The sequence below is a fragment of the Lolium rigidum genome, chromosome 3, assembly GCF_022539505.1.
Source record: "Lolium rigidum isolate FL_2022 chromosome 3, APGP_CSIRO_Lrig_0.1, whole genome shotgun sequence".
Classification (NCBI taxonomy): Eukaryota; Viridiplantae; Streptophyta; class Magnoliopsida; order Poales; family Poaceae; genus Lolium; species Lolium rigidum.
This window is the reverse complement of record NC_061510.1, coordinates 14683510-14707702: the sequence shown is the minus strand read 5'-3', so window position 1 is coordinate 14707702 and position 24193 is coordinate 14683510. Positions and strand designations below refer to the sequence as shown.

The 24193-nt window shown below is 42.6% G+C and overlaps 1 protein-coding gene across 2 annotated transcripts; it reads left to right on the top strand.

Annotated features, from left to right (window-relative positions):
- The first annotated feature begins 17321 nt into the window (after positions 1 to 17321).
- Positions 17322 to 20296, top strand: LOC124694723 (polyubiquitin-like). Of its 2 annotated transcripts, none has more exons than XM_047227676.1 (3): positions 17322 to 17630; positions 18245 to 18280; positions 19405 to 20296. In XM_047227676.1, exons 1-3 carry the CDS (start codon positions 17475 to 17477, stop codon positions 20086 to 20088), a joined length of 876 nt encoding a protein of 291 aa, XP_047083632.1. In that variant the 5' UTR covers positions 17322 to 17474; the 3' UTR covers positions 20089 to 20296. The 2 variants fall into 2 exon arrangements, with proteins under 2 accessions (XP_047083632.1, XP_047083633.1); XM_047227677.1 differs by lacking the exon at positions 17322 to 17630 and adding an exon at positions 18017 to 18080.
- The last annotated feature ends 3897 nt before the right edge of the window (positions 20297 to 24193 follow it).

Genomic DNA, 24193 nt, shown 5'->3' with positions numbered 1-24193 from the left:
ACTTGAGATCTCAAAACAATTGCCAAGTATCAAATTATTCAAGACAATATGAAGCATTTTCTGTTTCCAACCAAATAACAATAAGTATAAGTGCTGCGGCTTTCAGCTTTCGCCATGAACATTAAAGTAAGATGAAGAACACAAGTGTTCAAATGAAAAAGCGGAGCGTGTCTCTCTCCAACACAAGCATTTTAGGATCCGATTTATTCAAACATAAACAAAAAATAAAAGCAAACAGACGCTCCAAGTAAAGCGCATAAGATGTGACGGAATTAAAATATAGTTTCACTAGAGGTGACCTGATAAGTTTTGATGAAGAAGGGGATGCCTTGGACATCCCCAAGCTTAGACGCTTGAGTCTTCTTGAAATATGCAGGGCTGAACCACGGGGGCATCCCCAAGCTTAGACTTTTCACTCTTCTTGATCATATTATATCATCCTCCTTTCTTGATCCTTGAAAACTTCCTCCACACCAAACTCAAAACAATCTCATTAGAGGGTTAGTGCATAATAAAAAATTCACATGAAGCAAGGACAAAATCATTACCAACACTTCTGGACATTACCCAAGGCTACTGAAATTTAATGGAGCAAAGAAATCCACTCAAACACAGTAAAAGAGGCAATGCGAAATAAAAGGCAGAATCTGTCAAAACAGAACAGTACGTAAAGACGAATTATTTCGAGGCACTTAACTAGCTCAGATCAGAAAACTCATAACTAATGAAAGTTGCGTACATATCTGAGGATCACGCATGATTTTTTTCAGAATTTTTAGATTCTTCTACAGAGAGAAAAACGCAAATTCGTGACAGCTAAAAATCTGTTTCTGCGCAGAAATCCAAATCTAGTATCAACTTTCTATCAAAGACTTTACTTGGCACAAAAATACAAGAAAATAAAGATATAAAGGTATTGATACAGTAGTAACAAGCACCTTGAATCAAATATAAAACAAAAGTTTCAGAAATAAAATAATGGGTTGTCTCTCATAAGCGCTTTTCTTTAACGCCTTTCAGCTAGGCGGAGAAAGTGAAAATCAAGTAACATCAAGAGAAGAAGCATCAACATCATATTTTTTCTTAAAAACACAACTTGTCGCAGAGGGTACCTTAGATTCTCCATTATCTAAATTTCCCATAGTGGTACTAAGGGTTTTATCAATTTTAAGCTCATAATGATTCTTTGGCTTTGGCATCTTAGGGACATACATGAATTTTTCCTCCTTTCCCACATAAGCTTTCTCTCTAAACTTAAGAGAAGAAAAAGTTGAACCCAAGGTTCCCATAGCTTCTTCAAGTTCACCAATCCTATGGGTTTGATTATCATGGATAGCACAAGTTTCTAAGACAACAATTCTTTCATTAATTCCTTCTAGGAATTTATCAAGTTTATCAGTATTATCAAGTAATATTCCCAATTTAGTCACAACACTTGGAAGATTTTTCTCTATGGCTTCCAACTTTTTCATGACATCCTCAAGAGAGATTTCAATTTTAGCTTCATTAACAGGTGGTATTCCAACTAGACTCTCAATGATGCAACTAGCTTCTAAAGCAGGAATACCTAGGAAATTACCCCCCGTAAGAGTATCAAGAACATACCTATTCCAGCTAGAGATACCAACATAAAAGTTCCTAAGGAGGATAATAGTGGAGTTTTTCTTAGTGCACCTATGATGAGCATCACTAATTATATACCAAGCATCTTTAAAACTTTCTCCCCTTGTTGCTTAAACGAACGAACTTCAACTTCAGGATTACTCATTTTAGCAATAATAAAAATAAACAAAGCAAAACCGAATTAAATAAAGTAAAACAAGTAACTAATTTTTTTGTGTTTTTGATATAAAGAAAGCAAACAAGACAGAGAATAAAATAAAGCAAGACAATAAACAAAGTAAAGAGATTGAGTGTGAGAGACTCCCCTTGCAGCGTGTCTTGATCTCCCCGGCAACGGCGCCAGAAAGTAGCTGCTGGCGTGTAGTTGATGTGGGAGTTAGAAATCCCTGGGGTGTAACAGCGCCAGAAAAGTAGCTGCTTGTGACGGTAAAGCACACGTCCGTTGGGAACCCCAAGAGGAAGGTATGATGAGTACAGCAGCAAGTTTTCCCTCAGTAAGAAACCAAGGTTATCGAACCAGTAGGAGATGAAGGCCACGTGAAGGTTGTTGGTGAAGTAGTGTAGTGCGGCGCAACACTAGTGATTCCGGCGCCAACGTGGAACCTGCACAATGATGTCTACGGGTGCTTCTATTCTTGTAGACAGTGTTGGGCCTCCAAGAGCAGAGGTTTGTAGAACAGCAGCAAGTTTCCCTTAAGTGGATTACCCAAGGTTTATCGAACTCAGGGAGGAAGAGGTCAAAGATATCCCTCTCAAGCAACCCCGTAATCACAAAGCAAGAAGTCTCTTGTGTCCACAACACACCAAATACACTTGTCGGTGTATAGGTGCACTAGTTCGGCGAAGAGATAGTGAAATACAAGTAATATGGATGTATATGAGTGGTAATAGCAATCTGAATAAAATATGGCAGCGAGTAAACATGCAACAAAACAAGTAAACAAACGGAGATTCGATGCTTGGAAGCAAGGCCTAGGGATCCTGCTTTCACTAGTGGACACTCTCAACAATGATCACATAATAGGACTACTCTACACTCTTTTGTTGGATGATGAACACCACTAATCGTGTAGGATTACACGAACCCTCAATGCCGGAGTTAACAAGCTCCACAGTATTCGATATTCATGTTTAAGTAACCTTAGAGTGCAAGATAAATCAACATAATTACACCAAGAACTAACATAGCATGCACACTATCACCATCACGCCATGAAGGAGGCATAGATCACGTCAATACTATCATAGTAATAGTTAACTTCATAATCTACAAGAGATCATAATCATAGCCTACGCCAAGTACTAACACGAGTGCACACACTGTCACCATTACACCGTGCAGGAGGAATAGAGTACTTTAATAACATCACTAGAGTAGCACATAGATGATATTCAACTAGATCACATAAAGAGAGAGATGAACCACATAGCTACAGCGGAGCCCTCAGCCCCGGGGTGAATTACTCCCTCCTCATCATGGAGGCAGCGATGGCGGTGAAGATGGCGGTGGAGACGGCGGTGGAGATGACTCCGGGGCAATTCCCGTCCGGCAGGGTGCCGAACGAGACTTCGTCCCCCGGATCTTGATTTCGCGATGGCGGCGGCTCCGGAAGGTTTTCTCGGGTCTCGTCTTCTCCGTCGGTGTTTTTAGGTCGGGACGATTAAATAGGCGAAGAGATGGAGTCGGAGGGGCCACGGGGTGCCCACACCATAGGGGGCGCCCCCCGGCCCGCGCCGGGTGTGGTGTGGGGCCCCCCGGCTCCCCTCTCGTCCTTCTCCGGTGCTCTGGAAGCTTCCGGGAATTATAAGGTCCTCGGTCTTGATTTCGTCCGATTCCGAAAATATTTCTTTACTAGGATTTCGAAACCAAAAACAGCAGAAAACAGAACCGGCCTTTCGGCATCTCGTCAATAGGTTAGTTCCGAAAACGCATAATAATGACATATAATGTGTATAAAACATGTAGGTATCATCAATAAAGTAGCATGGAACATAAGAAATTATAGATACGTTTGAGACGTATCAAGCATCCCCAAGCTTAGTTCCTACTCGCCCTCGAGTAGGTAAACGATAACAATGATAATTTCTTAAGTGACATGCCATCATAACCTTGATCATACTATTGTAAAGCACATGAGATGAATGCGAGAGATTCGAAGCAATGATGAAGATAATGAGTAAACAAATGAATCATATAACAAAGACTTTTCATGAATAATACTTTCAAGACAAGCATCAATAAGTCTTGCATAAGAGTTAACTCATAAGCAATAAATTCTTAGTAGAAAGCTTTGAAACAACACAAAGGAAGATATAAGTTTCAGCGGTTGCTTTCAACTTTAACATGTATATCTCATGGATAATTGTCAACACAAAGTAATATAACAAGTGCAATAGGTAAACATGTAAGAATCAATGCACACAATTTACACAAGTGTTTGCTTCTAAGATAGAAAGAATAGGTAAACTGACTCAACAATAAAGTAAAAGAATGGTCCTTCAAAGAGGAAAGCATCGATTGCTATATTTGTGCTAGAGCTTTGATTTTGAAAACATATAGAGAGCATAAAAGTAAAGTTTTGAGAGGTGTTTGTTGTTGTCAACGAATGGTAGCGGGTACTCTAACCCCCTTGCCGTACAAACCTTCAAAGAGCGGCTCCCATTTTATTTATATTTTTAGGTGGCACTCCTTCCAACCTTTGCTTTCACAAACCATGGCTAACCGAATCCTCGGGTGCCTGCCAACAATCTCATACCATGAAGGAGTGCCTTTTTATTTTAGTTTTATTATGATGACACTCCTCCCCACCTTTGCTTTCTCAAGCCATGGCTAACCGAATCCTTCTGGTGCCGTCCAACAATCACATACCATGGAGGAGTGTCTATTTTTGTTAATTAATTTGGGACTCGGGAATCCCATTGCCAGCTCTTTTTGCAAAATTATTGGATAAGCGGATGAAGCCACTAGTCCATTGGTGAAAGTTGCCCAACAAGATTGAAAGATAAACACCACATACTTCATCATGAGCTATAAAACATTGACACAAATAAGAGGTAATAACTTTTGAATTGTTTAAAGGTAGCACTCAAGCAATTTACTTTGGAATGGCGGAGAAATACCATGTAGTAGGTAGGTATGGTGGACACAAATGGCATGAATATTGGCTCAAGTATTTGGATGCATGAGAAGTATTCCCTCTCTATACAAGGTTTAGGCTAGCAAGGTTATTTGAAGCAAACTCAAGGATGAACCGGTGCAGCAAAACTCACATAAAAGACATATTGTAAACATTATAAGACTCTACACCGTCTTCCTTGTTGTTCAAAACTCAATACTAGATATTATCTAGACTTAGAGAGACCAATCATGCAAACCAAATTTTAACAAGCTCTATGTAATTATTCATTAATGGGTACAAGGTACATGATGCAAGAGCTTAAACAAGATCTATATGAGCACAACAATTGCCAAGTATCACATTATTCAAGACATTACACCAATTACTACATGTAGCATTTTCCAATTCCAACCATATAACAATTTAACGAAGAGGAAACTTCGCCATGAATATTATGAGCTAAGAACACATGTGTTCATACGAACCAGCGGAGCGTGTCTCTCTCCCACACAAGGATGAACTTATTCAGAGAACTAAGATAACAAAACAAAAATAAAAGCACACACGTACGCTCCAAGTAAAGTACATAAGATGTGACCGAATAAAAATATAGTTTCAAGAGAAGGAACCTCGATACTTTGTCGATGAAGAAGGGGATGCCTTGGGAATCCCCAAGCTTAGATGCTTGAGTCTTCTTGAAATATGCAGGGATGAACCACGGGGGCATCCCCAAGCTTAGAGCTTTCACTCTTCTTGATCATAGTATATCATACTCCTCTCTTGACCCTTGAAAACTTCCTTCACACCAAACTTCAAGCAAACTCATTAGAGGGTTAGTGCATAATCAAAAATTCACATGTTCAGAGGTGACACAAACATTCTTTTCACTTCTGGACATTGCATAAAGCTACTGGACATTAATGGATCAAAGAAATGAATCCAACATAGCAAAAGAGGCAATGCGAAATAAAAGGCAGAATCTGTCAAAAACAGAACAGTCCGTAAAGACGAATTTTAAGATGGCACCAGACTTGCTCAAATGGAAAAACTCAAAACTAATGAAAGTTGCGTACATATCTGAGGATCACGCTCGTAAATTGGCAGATTTTTTCGAATTTTCTACAGAGGCCTGTGCCCAGATTCGTGACAGACAGCAATGCTGTTTCTGCGCAGCGATCCCAAATATAATATCAACTTTGACATAGAAACTTTACTTGGCACAAAAACATGATAAGGAGAGGTTGCTACAGTAGTAAACAACTTCCAAGACACAAATATAAAACAAAGTACTGTAGCAAAATAACACATGGGTTATCTCCCAAGAAGTTCTTTCTTTATAGCCATTAAGATGGGCTCAGCAATTTTGGTGATGCACCCGCAAGAAATAGTATTTGAAGCAAAAGAGAGCTTCAAGAGGCAATTCAAAACATATTTAAGCCTAACATGCTTCCTATGCAGAAGAATCTTATACACAAATGAATTCATGAAGAGCAAAGTGACAAGCATAAAAGGATAAAACACGAGTAACTTCAAGATTCTCAACATAAAGAGGGGAAACTTAATATTATTAAGATGAATATAACCATGTTTCCCTCTCTCATAATAACTTTCAGTAGCATCATTGATGAAATCCACAATATACCCATCACTTAAAACATTCTTATCATGGTTCCTATGCATAGAAATATCATTAATTTTGGCATAAGAAGAGTTATTCTCATTAATAGTAATTGGAGCAAGATTATTATCAAGAATTTGAACATGGTAAACAAGTTGCATATTAAAAGAATTGTTTTTGGTAATCCAATCATGACTATGAAAAGTTTCATAAGGATAGTTATAACCTATATCATAGCATTCTTTATAATAATCATCAAAGATTGGAGGCACAGTGTCATCATAAGAAATAGAATAGTTATCTTTCACAGTCGATTTATCTATGACCATACCATCATTGTTATTAGAAGGAGATGTATCAAGAACATAATGACCAGTAGCAAAAGGATTTTCAAACACCTCTTCCCCAAGCTTAGAGCTTTCTATATCATTATGGGAGGAAGCATGGATAGCACTGACACTATGGCAATTATTATCATTTTCAGAATTAGTTTCCCAGAGATTTGTAATATCAAAAGTAGTATGCTCATTCAAATCATGATCGCTAATGTATGTAAAGGGCATAGGAAGATCATCGTATTCAGATTCATTATCACAATAATCATTAGGAGCAACATACTTACGGTTACCTAGCGTTATCTCATTCACGCGGGGATACGCCGTTACCTCTTTCTTTTTATTCTCCTTCTTCTTCTTCTTCTTCTTCTTCGTTCCCTTCTTCTTCTTCTTCTTCTTCTTCTCTTCTTCCCTCTCCTCGCTCCCTTCTTTAGGAGGAAGAGGCTTGAAGGGTGGCTTGTCCGCATAACCTGATTTACTTTTAGAAACAATAGAAGAAACTTGGGAGGATCCCTCCTTTTCATTAATTAATTGAAAACACACAACGGTCCTATCATATTTTGGCAAGGTGTCATCTTCTAAAATATTCTGTATGTAAGTATTTGTATGGCAATTATTAATGCAGTAAGAAAAACACCCATGCAGGACATCATCAATATCAAGATCGTTAATATTTAACAAAGAAATTTTTCTTGATAACTCTTCACACTTCAAAAATAAGGTAAGTTCATCATGCTGATTAGGAATAATTTCATCATCACAATACAAATTTGCAGCACTCATGGGGTTCGAATTATCATTGGAGGAGCATTGAAAATTAAAATGACCAACTCTATGGCAAAGTTCACAAATAAAAGGATAGAGGGCACACACTTTTTCTCCAAGATCATCTAGAGCTCTAGACCACTTTCTAGTTTTTTCATTTCTGTGATGGATACAATATTCATCTTCTATTTGATTAATTCCACAAGGTCTATGTATTCCACAAAAATTAACATGCTTATAGGAAATAGCATTCTTAGGAGTTTGAGCACGCTTATTGCAATCATTAACAACAATTTCATTCTTCATGCAAGCGTCTTTAAAAGGTTCATGATACTTATCAAAATTCTTCCTAGGCAATTCAATGTGAGAAGCAAAAGCTTTATAAAGATTTGCAGCAACTTGAGAGTCAAGACCATAAGTAGCACTCATATTTCGAAATTTACCACTATCCATGAAAGTTTCAATGCATTCATAATCATAATTTATACCTGACTCTTTACCTTTGTCGTTCTCCCAATCTTCAGCGTTCTCCTTAATCCGATCAAGAAGGTCCCTTTTAAACTCTTCTTTATTGCTCGTGAATGATCCGTAACAAGTAGTATCCAAGCAAGGTCTTATCTTGAAAAGAAAGTCTTGCATAGAAATTATCAATGATGATATTACCTGGAAGCTCATGATTGGGGCATTTGAGCATTAAAGTCTTCAATCTCTCCCATGCTTGGGCAATACTCTCTCCATCATGAGGCCAAAAATTATATATATGGTTTCGATCTTTGTGAATTTCACTTGGAGGATAGAACTTGGAATAAAATAGAGGCACAATATCCTTCCAATCAAGAGAGCGCCCGTCCTTCAACAATTTATACCAATGCGCCGCTTACCGGACAAACGACATAGAGAATAGTTTCTTCTTCACTTCATCCATAGAGATACCCGCACACTTGAATAACCCGCATAATTCATGCAAAAACAATAAATGATCTCCAGGATGGATAGTTCCATCCCCTTCATAGCGGTTATCCATAACACGTTCAATAATTTTCATAGGTATTTTATACTGAATACTTTCAGCAGGTGGATTTAAAATATCGAAGCATCATTAGAGTTATCGCATATGGGAGATAAAGCATTATCGTAGCAAAATATTTCTTCCAAAGCGGAGGAGCTAAAAAGATTATTTTTATGTAAACTAGCTTCCCCAAGCTTAGACTTCTTCATAGCATTAGCAGTAATTGCATTCATACCAATAACATTGCTATTATCATGCAAGTAAGGTTCCATAGGTTTTTTAATTTTCGTATCAAACAATTCTAAATTAGGAAAAAGATTAAAAAGCTCACCAATTTTTTTGTTGTTTTCCATTATGCCTAACTAGTGAAAATAAAAACAAGAAACAAAAAGATGTAATTGCAGGAGTCTAAAGGAAATAGCTTCGAGCACACACACAATGGCGCCATAAAAGTACCGTTACACTGGAACCGGAGTATGAGTGCCTTTTACCTTTCCTCCTCAAGCAACGGCGCCGTAAAAGTGCTTGATGTCTACGGGTGCTTCTATTCTTGTAGACAAGTGTTGGGCCTCCAAGAGCGAGAGGTTTGTAGAAGAGCAAGCAAGTTTCCCTTAAGTGGATTACCCAAGGTTTATCGAACTCGTGGAGGAAGAGGTCAAAGATATCCCTCTCAAGCAACCCCGTAATCACAAAGCAAGAAGTCTCTTGTGTCCCCAACACACCAAATACACTTGTCGGGTGTATAGGTGCACTAGTTCGGCAAAGAGATAGTGAAATACAAGTAATATGGATGTATATGAGTGGTAATAGCAATCTGAATAAAATATGGCAGCGAGTAAACATGCAACAAAACAATAAACAAACGGAGATTCGATGCTTGGAAGCAAGGCCTAGGGATCCCGCTTTCACTAGTGGACACTCTCAACAATGATCACATAATAGGACTACTCTACACTCTTTTGTTGGATGATGAACACCACTAATCGTGTAGGATTACACGAACCCTCAATGCCGGAGTTAACAAGCTCCACAATATTCGATATTCATGTTTAAGTAACCTTAGAGTGCAAGATAGATCAACATAATTACACCAAGAACTAACATAGCATGCACACTATCACCTTCACGCCAGTTAGGAGGAATAGATCACATCAATACCATCATAGTAATAGTTAACTTCATAATCTACAAGAGATCATAATCATAGCCTACGCCAAGTACTAACACAAGTGCACACACTGTCACCATTACACCGTGTAGGAGGAATAAAACTACTTTAATAACATCACTAGAGTAGCACATAGATGATATTCAACTAGATCACATAAAGAGAGAGATGAACCACATAGCTACAAGTGGAGCCCTCAGCCCCGGGGTGAATTACTCCCTCCTCATCATGGAGGCAGCGATGGCGGTGAAGATGGCGGTGGAGACGGCGGTGGAGATGACTCCGGGGGCAATTCCCCGTCCGGCAGGGTGCCGGAACAGAGACTTCTGTCCCCCGGATCTTGATTTCGCGATGGCGGCGGCTCTGGAAGGTTTTCTCGGGTCTCGTCTTCTCCGTCGGTGTTTTTAGGTCAGGGACGATTAAATAGGCGAAGAGATGGAGTCGGAGGGGCCACGGGGTGCCCACACCATAGGGGGGCGCGCCCCCCTGGCCCGCGCCGGGGTGTGGTGTGGGGCCCCCTGGCTCCCCTCTCGTCCTTCTCCGGTGCTCCGGAAGCTTTCGGGAATTATAAGGTCCTCGGTCTTGATTTCGTCCGATTCTGAAAATATTTCTTTACTAGGATTTCTGAAACCAAAAACAGCAGAAAACAGCAACTGGCCTTTCGGCATCTCGTCAATAGGTTAGTTCCGGAAAACGCATAATAATGACATATAATGTGTATAAAACATGTAGGCATCATCAATAAAGTAGCATGGAGCATAAGAAATTATAGATACGTTTGAGACGTATCACACAACACAATCAAACTACTTTGCCCCAACTTAACAGTGAGGTTGTCAATCTCACCGGCTTGCTGAAAACAAAGGATTAAACGTATGGTGTGGAGAATGATGTTTGCTTGCAGAAAACAAAAGAGAACAATGATTGAAGTAGGTTGTATTTCAGATGTAAAAGAATGGACCGGGGTCCACAGTTCACTAGTGGTGTCTCTCCAATAAGATAAATAACATGTTGGGTGAACAAATTACAGTTGGGCAATTGACAAATAGAGAAGCATATATATCATGATGACTATTATGAGATTTACTTACGGCATTACGACAAAGAACATAGACCGCCATCCAGCATGCATCTATGCCTAAAAATTCCACCTTCAGGTTAGCATCCGCACCCTTCCAGTATTAAGTTGCAAACAACAGACAATTGCATTAAATAATGTGTGTAATGTAAACAATACAAATATCCTTAGACAAAGCATTGATGTTTTATCCCTAGTGGCAACAGCACATCCACAACCTTAGGGGTTGATGTCACTCCCCGCATTCAATGGAGACATGAACCCACTATCTAGCATAAATACTCCCTCTTGGAGTCACAAGTATCAACTTGTCCAGAGCCTCTACTAGCAACGGAGAGCATGCAAGAACATAAATAACATATATGATAGATCAATAATCAACTTGACATAGTATTCCATATTCATCGGATCCCAACAAACAAAACATGTAGCATTACAAATAGATGATCTTGATCATGATAGGCAACTCACAAGATCTAAACATGATAGCACAAGAGGAGAAGACAACCATCTAGCTATCGCTATGGACCCGTAGTCCAAGGATGAACTACTCACGCATCAGTCCGGAGGCGGGCATGGTGATGTAGAGCCCTCCGGTGATGATTCCCCTCTCCGGCAAGGTGCCGGATGCGATCTTCTGAACCCCCCGAGGTAGGGTTGACGGCGGCGGCGTCTCTGGAACTTTTCTCGTATCGTGGCTCTCGGTACTAGGGTTTTCGCGACGGAAGGAATAAATAGGCGAAGGGGCAGCGTCGGTGGGCGCCCGAGGGGCCCACCCCATAGGCCGGCGCGCCAGGAGGTGGGGCCGCGTCGCCTGGTGGGGTGGCCACCTCATGGCCCCTCTTCGTCTCCTCTTCGGTGTTCTGGAAGACTCCGTGGAAAATAGGGCCGTGGGCTTTTGTTTCGTCCAATTCCGAGAATATTCGTAAACTAACTTTTCTGAAATCAAAAACAGCAGAAAACAAGAACTGGCACTGCGGCATCTTGTTAATAGGTTAGTCCCGGAAAATGCATAAAAACATTATAAAGTATGACTAAAACATGTTGGTATTGTCATAAAACTAGCATGGAACATAAGAAATTATAGATACGTTGGAGACGTATCACACGCCGCAACCCAATTCTGTAGATTGTCGTGGTCGTAGCTCCTGGACGCCTACGCGTTGGCCCAAGGCATGGAGGCCCTAGTCGTGTTTGTATTTAACAGGGGCGATATCGTCACCGCTGAGGTGAGCATCTCCCAATTTGATTTCGTTTTGTTAAGCATGACACAGGTAGAAACTGGCGTAGAGGTATTTTCAATAGAGAATGCTGGGTCATGATGATTGGTCCTCCACTAGATTTCATAAATACCGAAGACCTTTCTATTGCTTTCACTGACATTGGTAAGCTTCTGCTTTGGGAAAAGGATCCAGCACATAAGGAGAGGGTTCTAATCAAGATACGTGCTACATATTTAGATGAGATTCTCAAAAGTTTGAGGTATATTGTTGGTGATGCACTAGACTCTGAATCTTGGACATGTTATGTTGAGGTGCTCCAGGAAGTTCTACGTGGTGATTTACCTGCTGATTAAGACCCTATCCCTAATGATGGTGTAGACCCACATCCACTGCCCAATGAAGAAGTTGCAACAATTTCTCCCACCTCCTGCTGTAAGTGATGAGATGAATGAAGCAAATGACAATGCTAATGTGGAGTGGAATATGGAAAATGATGGCTAGGGACATTGGGCACTCCCTCCCATAAACAATAATATGGATGTGGATGTGGAACCTCACAATGAGGCAATGATTGATTTAATGAATGCAACTACACCTGATGAGATGGAACTCATTCCTGAAAATCAACCTCCTCCCCGTTGAAAATAGTGCTCTTTCTAGTCTCTCTTCTTGCAATGGGGATAACTGTGATATTACTGATTTGCTGAATGAAGAAGTTCATCAGGTGGCCCAAATGGGGCCTGGTTTGCAAAACATTTTGCTGTCCTGTGGATTTGATGACAGTGAGGTAGAGGAGGTTCAGTCCAGCAACACTCAACTTGAAGATGATCTTGGTTCCTATGAAGGGAATGCTCTTGTTCACCTAGGTGTTGCTCACTTGCAGCTGAGTATGGTTCAAACCTATTTTGTCTCAGTCACCCAAGAGAAGGATTTCACTCAGAAGTTCTCTGTGCAAGGCATGCAGTTGTGGGAGAAGTACTTTGTTCCAAACATGAAACAAAGCATGCATGACTCTAGGAATATTGGCAAAATTCATGTAAGTTGGTTTAATTTCATCATTATGATGTTACTCACACCTGAAAAGTTTGATTGGACTTCAAGACTCTTGAAATCATCTATATGGGACTGTATTTCTACATCTGAAACCAATGGGTAGGTCTTTCTATTTGATATCCCTGATAAGTGTATTTCTTCACTGGCTCCCTCTTGCAAGATCTTGCACTTGGAACTTGTGGACAAAGTTGTTGGCACAGAAAAAGAGACTTTCGATTTTATTCCTCCTGATGCACCAAAAAGAAAAATGAGAGGGGAAATCCACTAGTTCAAACTGAGGTAAGAAGAAGTCCAAGGCTGGTGGAAATTAATAATTCTACAAGAAACATATAGCATGCTTTGATAAGAATTGTTTACCATGCAATGCTCCACCTCCCTTAGTGCAAAATAAAGTGATTAAAATATTGAAACTTCTTTTAGTAAGGTTGCTGAGAAGGACTATGATGTGAAAGTAAAGGGCCAGGGGAGCATGAAAGAACAAGAGAAGAAGATGTCACATGCTGGTGGTAGCAAGCTAAAGGAGAAGAAGAAAAAGAAATAGTTTATCTAATGAAGACAAATAATTAATTTTATGTGTGCCCTGGAATGTGTAACTCAGTTGTTAGTGGGTTACTGTTGAATTCCTTTTATCGCACAGCTAGTCATGTTTTTTTATGGCTGAAACATGTAAGAATTTTATGCCAAGTTACATGCGTTAGAAATTTTTCTTACTGCTTGAATGTGGTAATGTTAAGGGAGTGGACTAGATTTGTTGCACTGTCCTTATTCTTTAAATCTTTCCTGGGCCTGCTTTCCCATGGACATGTTACTGTTGAGCAATGGGCTACCTATTGGACTACATTGATCTGCACTGGGGTGGGCCAATGTATCAAATACATAAAAGATTTTTTCAATGATTAGTAAAAGATTATGGAAAATCTTGAACTGGAATATTGGTGGGATAAATTCTAAATCAAAATGGTTAGCCCTGAAAAAATAGATGAAAGTGGCTATGACATTATTTGTATCCAGGAAACAAAAAGGCAGAGGTTTGATATGGATTTTATTAGAATTTTCTGCCCTAGAAAATTCAATAAGTTTGAATTCTTGCCCTCTATGGGTGCCTTAGGGGGGATCATCACTATATGGAATGATAACATATTTAAGGGAGAATTAAGCTTCCCTAATGAATTTTCTCTCTCGATTAAATTCACCAGTAATGCCACAAATGAATCTTGAATTCTGACAAACATTTATGGGCCCTATCAAGCAGTAAGAAAAGCCCTTTTCCTGGATTGGTTTTCAAACATTGATATGCCACCTGAGACGAATTGGTTAATTGTTGATGACTTTAATTTATAAGGTCTCCAAATGATAGAAATAAGCCTGGGGGTGACACTAACATCATGTTATTATTCAATGAGGCAGTCAGTTACTTGGGTATAATTGAGCTTCCACTGAAAGGAAGAAAGTTCACTTGGAGCAATATGCAACAAGATCGTCTTTTGGAAAAATTGTACTGGTTCTTTACTTCTGCTTCCTGGACTTTGTCCTATCCGAATTACATGGTTTATTCTCTAGTGAAACCTACTTCTGATCATTTGCCATGTGTGATTTCCATTGGTACAAAGATAACAAAATCAAACATTTTCAGGTTTGAAAACTATTGGCTTCAACACAGTGACTTCTTGCAAACAGTCAAAAATGCATGGAATATCCGTCTAATAGTGCAAAAAAAGGTTAATGCCAAGCTTAAAAATCTTAGAAGGAGTTTTAAATTGTGGTCCAACAAAATACCTTGCTTGAAGACTTTGATCTCTGCAGTCAATGAGGTTATTGAAATGCTAGATATGTTTGAAGAAATGAGAGCACTTTTTTTTGACAATCAATACCACATATATTCATAGTAACAAATAGTACATGGTAGAGATACATGAACTGACTCCAATGATTACAAAATAAAATCTAAAAGATAGTAACAAATCTTCGAGGTCTTCAAATTCTTTCTTCTTCCAGAACACAATCTTGTACTCTTCTGAAGGTAGCCAAAAATAGATAACGAACCATAGACCTATAAATACCGACGAAAGTGCTCCCATAATTTTTTGAGCCACAATGCCAAGGTTGTGTGCACGCATGCAACCATTAAAGCAGTCATTCAATATCGGCAAGAGTACCAACACCAGTATGTCAGGGAATAACAACCGACTAGCTTGGTCATCGTCGATGGAGAACCGATAGTACGAATCACCATTGTCGAGGACATAGCAGCCGGGACAAAAACTGCAAGGACAATCCTCCTCGCGACAACAACAACAAAAGATCCAAAAATCGGTCTGGCGAAGTAACATATGAAGACCCATACCTAGAGGATTGTAATCTTTCAACACCACCATTGACGTCGGGAAGGAGATCTCGTCGTCGAACGAAAGCCTGAAGATCACTTATTGCACACGATGCCATCTCCATTGAGGGGAAACCAACAAGAAGACGACTACCAAAAATCTAACATAATCAAATGAAAACACTACTTTTATTAAAAAAAAACTCCACGCATAGATCGGGTTCCCCACTCCTCCTGACGCCGGCGAAGCCGACCGGTAGAGAGGGAAACAATCTATGACGAAGGTTGAAGTGGAGGCGGCGGCTGTCTTTTCCTGTGGAGGGCGTAAGGCGGGTCCTTTTTTTTTTTGACAATCAATACCACATATATTCATAATAGTAAATAGTACATGGTAGAGATACACGAGCTGTCTCCAGCTATTACAATATAAAGTCTAAAAGATACTAGCAAATCTTCGAGATCTTCAAACTCTTTCTTCTTCCAAGCCATAATCTTGTACTTTTCTGGAAGCAGCCAAAGATAGATAACAAACCATAGACCTGTAAATACCAACGAAGGTTCTCCTATAATTTTAATTTGAGCCGCAATGCCAAGGCTGCGTGCACGCGCGCAACCATTAAAGTAGTCAATCAACATCGGCAAGAGTACCAACACCAGTATATCAGGGAATAAAAACCGATCTGCCTTGTCGACGTTGATGGAGAGCCGAGAGTACGAATCACCATTGTCGAGGACGTAGCAACCGGGACAAAAACTGCGAGGATAATACTCCTCGCGGCAACCATGAGAAAAGATCCAAGATCGATCTGGCGAAGCAAGATCTTTCTTGGTTCTTGCTAGCTTAAGAAATGAGAGCACTCTTTGAAAGAAAATTGCTATTTTAGTTGGCTCTAAATCTGCCCGGTGCTTTTTGGGAGCGCTATTGGGCTTGGGCTGCCGATGCAGATGCTCTTAATAATTCACTTTCTTCTCCAGCGGCAGAAAACATCACGCACGGACGCACCAGGCAGCCGCCACCGTCTTCCAGCCGCCATGCATGTATGAGCTCGTCTCGTCCAAATCGTCTCCGGAAACCTCAAATCCCCTCCGCCACTGGAATCCCCATTCCCCGATCCAAGCCGCGCGCGGGGATATGCATTGAGCTTCTCCAGGGTTGCTGCTACCACCAGACAGGCCGACGGTAGTGTGGTCTATAGCCGCGCTTTCGTCTCCATGAGCGGCGGCGACTCGGGCGCCGCCTCGCTTGAGGAAACCCCTGGGGAGGGCGGGAGCGCCGAGTGGCGGCGCATCTACGACCGGGTCGAGGCGCTGCTGCCGCAGGTCGAGGAGCTCGCCGCCGGCAAGGCCCGGCGCGAGTCGTCGGGTGCCCGCGAGAACGCCCTCCTGGCCCGCCTCCGCCAGGTGATTCGCCCAACCTCGAGTTTTCTCTAGGGTTTTGATTTTTTAATTTATTTTGGGGTTCTGGAGCTTATACGGGTTTTTATTGTGTTGATTCAAGGCGGAGGCGAGCACGAGTCGGTGGAAGACGGCCTACAGGGAGCTCTCGCACGATGCCAGCGGCAGCAAGCTCGCCGGTAACTCTCCCATCTTCATATTCCGGCCGGGATATTGGCGCCTTATTCTGGCCGATTTGGATGGCCATTAGTTGTTCCTCTTGCCTCGATCTCTCTAGGTTTATGGCCTGCTTAATAGTAACGATTTGGATGGCCATTAGAATATTTTCACTTCTTGGCGGAAGCACCTAATTCGATGCAATTATATATTGTGCTGCTACTCATACCACTGCCCTCGTGTTCAACCAACGCAGCACTTCAACAGAGTGACTTGGAGGCTTCCAGCACCCGCGATGCCCTTTCTATCGTCGATACCTCCTCACAGCACAAGGTAATTACTGAAACATCAGTTTCAGAACTGAAGAGCATTCTGTCCAGCTTTGTGCACAACTCGTAGATTTTCTTGATAATTGTATTTCTACAATAATACTTTTACCAATAACGCCAGATACAATCGAAGGAGGCTGATCATGAGGACATTGCAAGGGATTTAAGAGCCGAGCTAAGAAAATTAAAGCAAGCTTGTAAGACTTTGAGCTCAGACAAGGATAAGGAAGTTTCAGCATTGGGTGCAGTAAGGGATTATCTGTGGAACCAATTGAGGACAATGGACAAGGAAAACACGGTGCTCCTTAAGATAAAAGAAGTTGAGGCAGCGCAAGCTACTGAAGCAGCAAAAAAGCTTCAGCACAAGATAGAGGAGCTGGAAATGGCAGCCCGAAACAAAGATGATGTGATTGCACGATTGAGAGCAGAAAACAAGGTACACTCCTAGAAATGCACTCTTTAACCGAGAAAGAAAAATGATGGAATCCAGAAACACAAAGATAAGCAACCTGAGGTTCTACACTGAAAATACATTTCTTATCAAAAGTATCCGTTTCCAAGAATGAAGATGGACCTTCTTTTCCTTCCAAGTTATTTGTCTAGTGAGCCCTTATAGTGTGGTGCATCCGCAACAGACCTGTCTTGCTGTACATTGATATAGTCAACGGACAAAGTCCTTTTTTTATAAGTAGACCTGCTTGATGAATTGTAACATTGGAATAAAGTGATGTTTGTTCAGATTCAGTATTCACAATTTGATTGATAACCACATATGATGCGTGATAATTTGGTCTAACTGTTATTCATAGGTGAATAATCTAGTATTCCTTTATTGGTTAAGAATCATATTTCCTTGTGCACGCTGGATATTTTCTCTGCTCAAAAGGTATATTATCCTGATTCTTGATAGGATGCACACGCTTCTTGTGTTACTGGAAACACGGACCAATAGTAGAGTTAGGTATTAGGTTATTTCAGTGATATCTGATATCTATACAGGACTATCTGCTTCTGGGGAGGTCTAATAAACCAGAGTTTGTTTTGTGGCAGGAGACTAGTAACAAGCGACCGCGACTTTATTCCAATGTGAGTCTCCCTTCCTTCACTCAGCTTTCCTTTCTGCCTGCTCCATCTTTGCTCAGTGAGTCCGAGATTCACCATTCTCAAGATATAGTTAATTTTACTACTTAATTTGCTGCTAAGTAATTTTGCAATGCCATCTTATTTAGAATTGAGCAGATTTAAGCCTTCATGATCGTTATATGTGGGGTTTCTTTTGCATAAACTGCTTTATATTTTTTCATCCAAGTGTATTGCACTTGGTTGCCACATTCACTGATGCGGTAATTTTATACCAAGTTATAATTGTTTTACCAGCATAAGTTATGGTATGATCAGCCTTCGACAATTATATGACCTGAAAATCTTCCTGCCACGTTTTCAGTACTTAACATTGCCACTTGTTTTCGCCCAGCGATTTGTTTAATTTTCAAATTAGTGTAGTTTCGCTAGCCAATGATGAACATATAGGGCAGCATTCAAAATCATAGTACAATGTTGTTTTTGCTCCGTGCTTGTATGTTCGAAGATATGCTAATACATAATACAGCTGCCTGACTCCAGTATCTAGTAGAGTCAATACGTATCCATGACATGATCTCTAGAATTTATTTACTAGCAGTATTAGTAATGAAGTTTGCGTATTTATCATATGTGGATTAATTCTAGGAGTGGTGTATAGCATGTGTGCTTGATCTCATAAGATTTATCTGACCTTAGGATTGGTTACATTGAGAATATATATGGAAAATGTTGTCATGTCCCATTCTATCTAAAAGGAGAACAATAACCATGCAGGATTCTTGAGTAGTAGTACTCTAGTACTGTTAGTAGTCTTCATCAGTATATCTATCAAATTTATGTTTCCGAGTCGATTTTCTCAAAAATAATTTTCAAATCAATGAAGGACTAGAGCATGACACGGAGATGGTCCTACTCCTAATGTTCATAATTGGCTTTCGATCTTTGTGCTATGGGCCGTGTATTGTTGTGGAACCTGTTGATTAGTTGCTGCTATCATGTAGATTACTGTTTCCAGTTCTGCTATCTGTTGGAATCATTACTATTATTTTCATGTACTGTTTGGTGGCTGGCTTTAATGGAAGGCGCCTTTTGTCTAAAATCTGATTTTTGGTGCACTCGATCAACAGATGTGCATTTTTGTCAAGATCCACGATGGCAAGACCATCTCTCTTGAGGTCGCAGATTCAGATACTGTCAACAGTGTGAAGGCTAAGATTCAAGACAAGGAGGGCATCCCTGCAGGTCATCTGAGACTCATGTATATCAATAAGCTCCTAGTGGGCAGCCGCACCCTAAAGGACCAGAACATCCAGGAGGAGGACATACTTGACATTGTGTTCAGAGGCATCCACATAATTGCCAAGATGCGGTCTGGTAAGAGCACGACTCTTGAGGTCGAGAGCTCAGATACAATTTACAGTGTGAAGGCAAAGATTTTCGATCAGACGTGTATGGCCCCAGCCGGGCAGCGCCTCTTCTTTGCTGACAAGTTGCTGGAGGACGGATGTACCTTGGCTGACTACAACATCCAAAATGACTCTGTCCTTGGTGTTGAATTCCTCTTCCCACTGGAGAGGCTGCGCGTCTCGGTCAAGACGCAGACTGAAAAGAGCATCATCGAACATGCATTTATGCGCTCGGATACGGTCGACGATGTCAAGGCGAGGATCTACGCCGAGTTGGGCATTCCCCCGGATGAGCAGTGCCTCTTGTCGTGTGGAGACCTGCTTGAGGACGGCCAGCCCCTGTTCCCAGAGATCTGTGGTGCCGGCACCCTCCACCTGCACCTCCGACCTCCTGTTGGCCAGTAATGTGGATGCCATGGTCATCGGAGTAATTCCTGATAAAGATGGCCATCGGAGGAATTCCTGATAAAGATAGGATGTCTGTGTTTGCCATTGGCTTATATGGTGACATTACTTAGCTAGTAATTGTCGATTAGCGTGAAGTTATTTTGTAATGATGATAATTCTAGGTGTAAAATTGATGAACATCTGTTGTTTCTGGATGGCACCGTAACCTGCCTTGTTTATGGAAGTGGTTAAGTATCTACAGGTATTAACACTTTTTTGGAAGTTCAACCGACGGTTGTCCCTCCAACAAGAAAAGTAGTACTTCATATACAGGGATGAAAACAGACCGGAAAGGATTCTTGGCTGTTATTTTTTTTTATCGTGACTTAACAACTATTGGTGATATAATAATATTCTTGATTTTTTAAAGGTCTTTGTGATATTGTTTTCTTCCGTTTCTATGAAGCCTTACTAGGCATTGCAACCTTTTGCAATGATAAATATAAATATTTTGTATTATTCTTGTAAGATATGTGAACAACTCGTTGCGCAAAATATGAAATTTGCTGCACTTCACATGCTAGGATAACACTGCAAGTGTGCTTCAGAAGCATCAGTTATAAAACTTTGGTACAGGGGAAACAATTGCTGATCGTCGATCAGTTGATCGTCGATCAGTTGTGCCAAAGAACACTGCGTAGATTCTGAAGTGGGCTCTAAGGGCATCTCCAACCGGGCGACCCATCCCGCGCCCGCGCGTCCGGATGGGTCGAAACGGACAAAATCGCAGCCCAGCGCGCGGACCCATCCCTAAAACGGACGGCCGGGGCGTCCGGGACGACCCAAACCCGGCCCAAATCTTGGACGAGTTTGCGTGGCCGCGGACGCGAAAGGCTGGTCGCTCGCGTCCTCCCCTTGTCCGCCCCTGGCCCGCCCTGTCTGCCTCCCACAACGAAACACTCCACTCCACTCCCAAAACCTAGAGATGGCCGACGAAGCGACTGCCGCCGCCACCGCCACCACCGCCACCATCGGAGAGGAGGCACTGGTCACGGCCGTTGCCGCTCCTTCCGTGGAGGCGGCTTCTGAACTGGACGCTCCGGTGGTCGTGGAGCCCGGGCCGCCGACGAAGAAGGCGAAGCCCGAGCTCACCGCGGAGCAGAGGGCGATGGAGTCCAAGAAGCGGGCGGACCGGCGCCGGGCGCTTGATCAACGGAAGAAGGAGGCCGCCGCCGAGGAGGAGCGGGTGCGGGCGGCGGAGCACCTCCTCCAACTCCAAACACGAGCGAAGAACACGGTCATGCAAGAGCAGGCGCAGGCCATGCTGTTTTACGGCCACTCATCGCTCGGCCAGCACATGCTCATCCCCGGCACCGGCACGGCCTCGGGGGAGCTCGTCCTCATCCGTGACCCTGCCCCTTCCTCCAAGATCAACTGGCCCAACGTCTGCCCCGTTTGGGCACGAATTGGGGGCGCAATCTGGGCGGCACGCGTACCACTCACGGGATGGGTCACCGGAGGTGGGAGAGTCCATGTCGGGGCCGTCACCTTCGTCCATTGACCTCAACCGTGCGCCGGCGAACTCCAAAGGCCACAAGAACCTGGCAGCAGCTGCCATGGCCGGCGCACGCAACCTGTTCGACGATTTGTCGGCCGCGCGCGCGCAGTCACCGTCGACCGTGCAGGCCCCTACGTCTTTCGCGCAGACGATGCCGGCCACCCTGCCATGTCCTTCGACACAGCAGGCTCCCCAGCCACCTCCCGTTGACACACGAGAGGGCACAACTGCCTGTCCCGGCAGCATAAACATCGAGGAGGAGCCGTTGTTCGCTGAGGGACTCACACAAGCCGCAGCTCGCACAAGCTAGAGCTCGTCGGGTAAGCAAGCGAACCGCCAACTACACGGAGAAGGAGGACAAGATGATCGTCAATGCATGGTTGACCATCGGGCAAGATGCGTTGACAAGTGCCGAGCAGAAGGGGACCGCATTCTGGCGCCGGGTCTATGAATACTTCCATGAACATCGCAAATATGGACAGGAGCCATTTGAGAGCGACCGCAGCGACATATCGATCCAAAAGAGGTGGGGAACAATTCAAACGGAATGCAACAAGTTCCAGGCGGCGTATGAGCACGCGAAGCGGCTCCCCGTTAGTGGCATGGGTATGAAGGACTTGGTATGATTCTTAACCTCAACTTAATCATCCGATATTCGCACATAAGTTTATCGTTGTTCTCTCGCTTTGCTCTAGGTGTGGCGAGCTTTGGACTTCTACAAAGCCAACAATGGAGAGAAGACCTTTGCCTTCCCTCATTGTTGGAAGGAACTCCGAGGGCACCCCCAAGTTCCAGGAGGGGTTTGAGGGGTACATGGCCACCTTGACTGGCAACAACCCCGCCAAAGATGCCACGGTCATTGACCTTGATGGTGGGCAGCCTTGCGGTAGCTCCGCTTCTCGTGCAAGTCGTCCACGCGGCCACAAGTCAACCAAAGCCGACATGAAGCGTGATGCTTCCTCCGTACTATTGTATGGCACTTTGAAGGAGATGCATGTGGAGAGAGAGGTGTCCACGGACAAGAGGGATGAGAGGAGGCGCCGGGAGAAAGAAGAGGACAGGAAGAAATTCTTTGATGTCCAGCAGAAGAAGCTTGAGATTGAAGAGGTCAAGGCCCAGGCCAAAGCTAAAGAACTTGAGCTCGAAGAGAGAGAACTTGAGCTCACAAGCACCGGCAAGGGCGAAAGAGGTGGAGATGAAGGCGAAGGAAATTGAGCTCAAAGCAATGGCAAGGGCCAAAGAGATGGAGATGAAGGCGCAGGAAGTTGAGCTCAAACGCCAAGCCGAGGACAACCTCATCATGAACGCCGACTTGACCAACATGAGTGAGGCGAAGAGAGCTTGGTTCGAGAAGAGGCGAAGGAGATCCTCGAGCGCCCAAATTGAGTTAGACAATCTCAATTGTAATTTTTATATTTTTCTCAAACTATGGCACATTTTAATTGATTTATCATGCTACATTTGATGCTATTTTATGCTATTTGCTATATTTTATGTTTGTTATATATTATTCAATGTTTATGAGATATTATTCTAGGTTTAGACATTGTTTTATAAAGTATCTGTGGCCAGATGGCCTATTTCCCAAAGAAGTAGGCCAAATGGCCAAATGGGGTGGCCGCTGCGTTGGGCGCAGCGTGCGACCCAAACGGACACGCGGACGCGGGGCGCTGTTCGGGTGTCCGTTCGGCCACCCAAACGGCCCAAAACGGACGGCCCAGCGCGTCCGTTTGGGTCGCCCGGTTGGAGATGCCCTAACTGCAAGGCAAATATGGGCTGGGCGAAGGACGTTGCTACACAGTGCCATAGCACCGGTTAGTTTTATGGAGTGCCCCACCCAAAAATGGAAACAAACTAGTCTGACATTCTCCACGTTCCAAAAATAGAAAGTCTAATCCCACGCACTTCTTCTTTTCATTCGGAATGTCCGCTGCACCTGCAACACGGGATGTGCAAAATCAACGACTCATTTCGTGCCTCCGTTCGAAGTTCACGACGAGAGCAAAAATGCAAGATCGATCCTGTAAAATAAATACATCATCTAATTCTTCAGAAAAGTTATACTAGTTCCAGATCAGTGGATGTAGAAAAAAGAGAGAAATACATATAACATTGGAAATTCTCTAACACTGCCATCATTCGGGATGTATAAAACCTGGGATGAATCTACTATTCTTACATCCAAAATAGGGGTGAATCAGATCTTGGATGTAGAAAAGGAAGAAAAAAATACATCTACCACTATCATCATTTGGGATGTAAAAAATCAAAAAATAAATCCAGATTAAAAAAAAATACAACCAGAACAATGGGGAGCACACTTTTATTACATCCTTGAATGTTTTTAGATGTAGAACTAAGGAGCCTTGGAGGAGCAGAAATTAACGGGAAGAGAAGTGGTGGCACGGACTAGCAACGCGCTGGATCATGGGAGAGAGGGCCCAGCGGCTCGCCGTTCCCGACGGCGCAAGGTGAGAAGGGGTCACCGGCGTGCTCGGCGGCGAGGTGAAGGCCCTTACCTTCCCGACGGGCGACGGCGCTGATGGAGGTGAGACCGGCAGCGTC

Excerpts from the sequence above, each read along its gene's own strand:
- LOC124694723 (XM_047227676.1), top strand. The coding sequence starts at position 17,475 with ATGGACAAGGAAAACACGGTGCTCCTTAAGATAAAAGAAGTTGAGGCA. Across the intron at positions 17,631-18,244 it reads GATTGAGAGCAGAAAACAAG|GAGACTAGTAACAAGCGACC; the intron begins GTACACTCCTAG and ends GTTTTGTGGCAG. Across the intron at positions 18,281-19,404 it reads GACCGCGACTTTATTCCAAT|ATGTGCATTTTTGTCAAGAT; the intron begins GTGAGTCTCCCT and ends CTCGATCAACAG.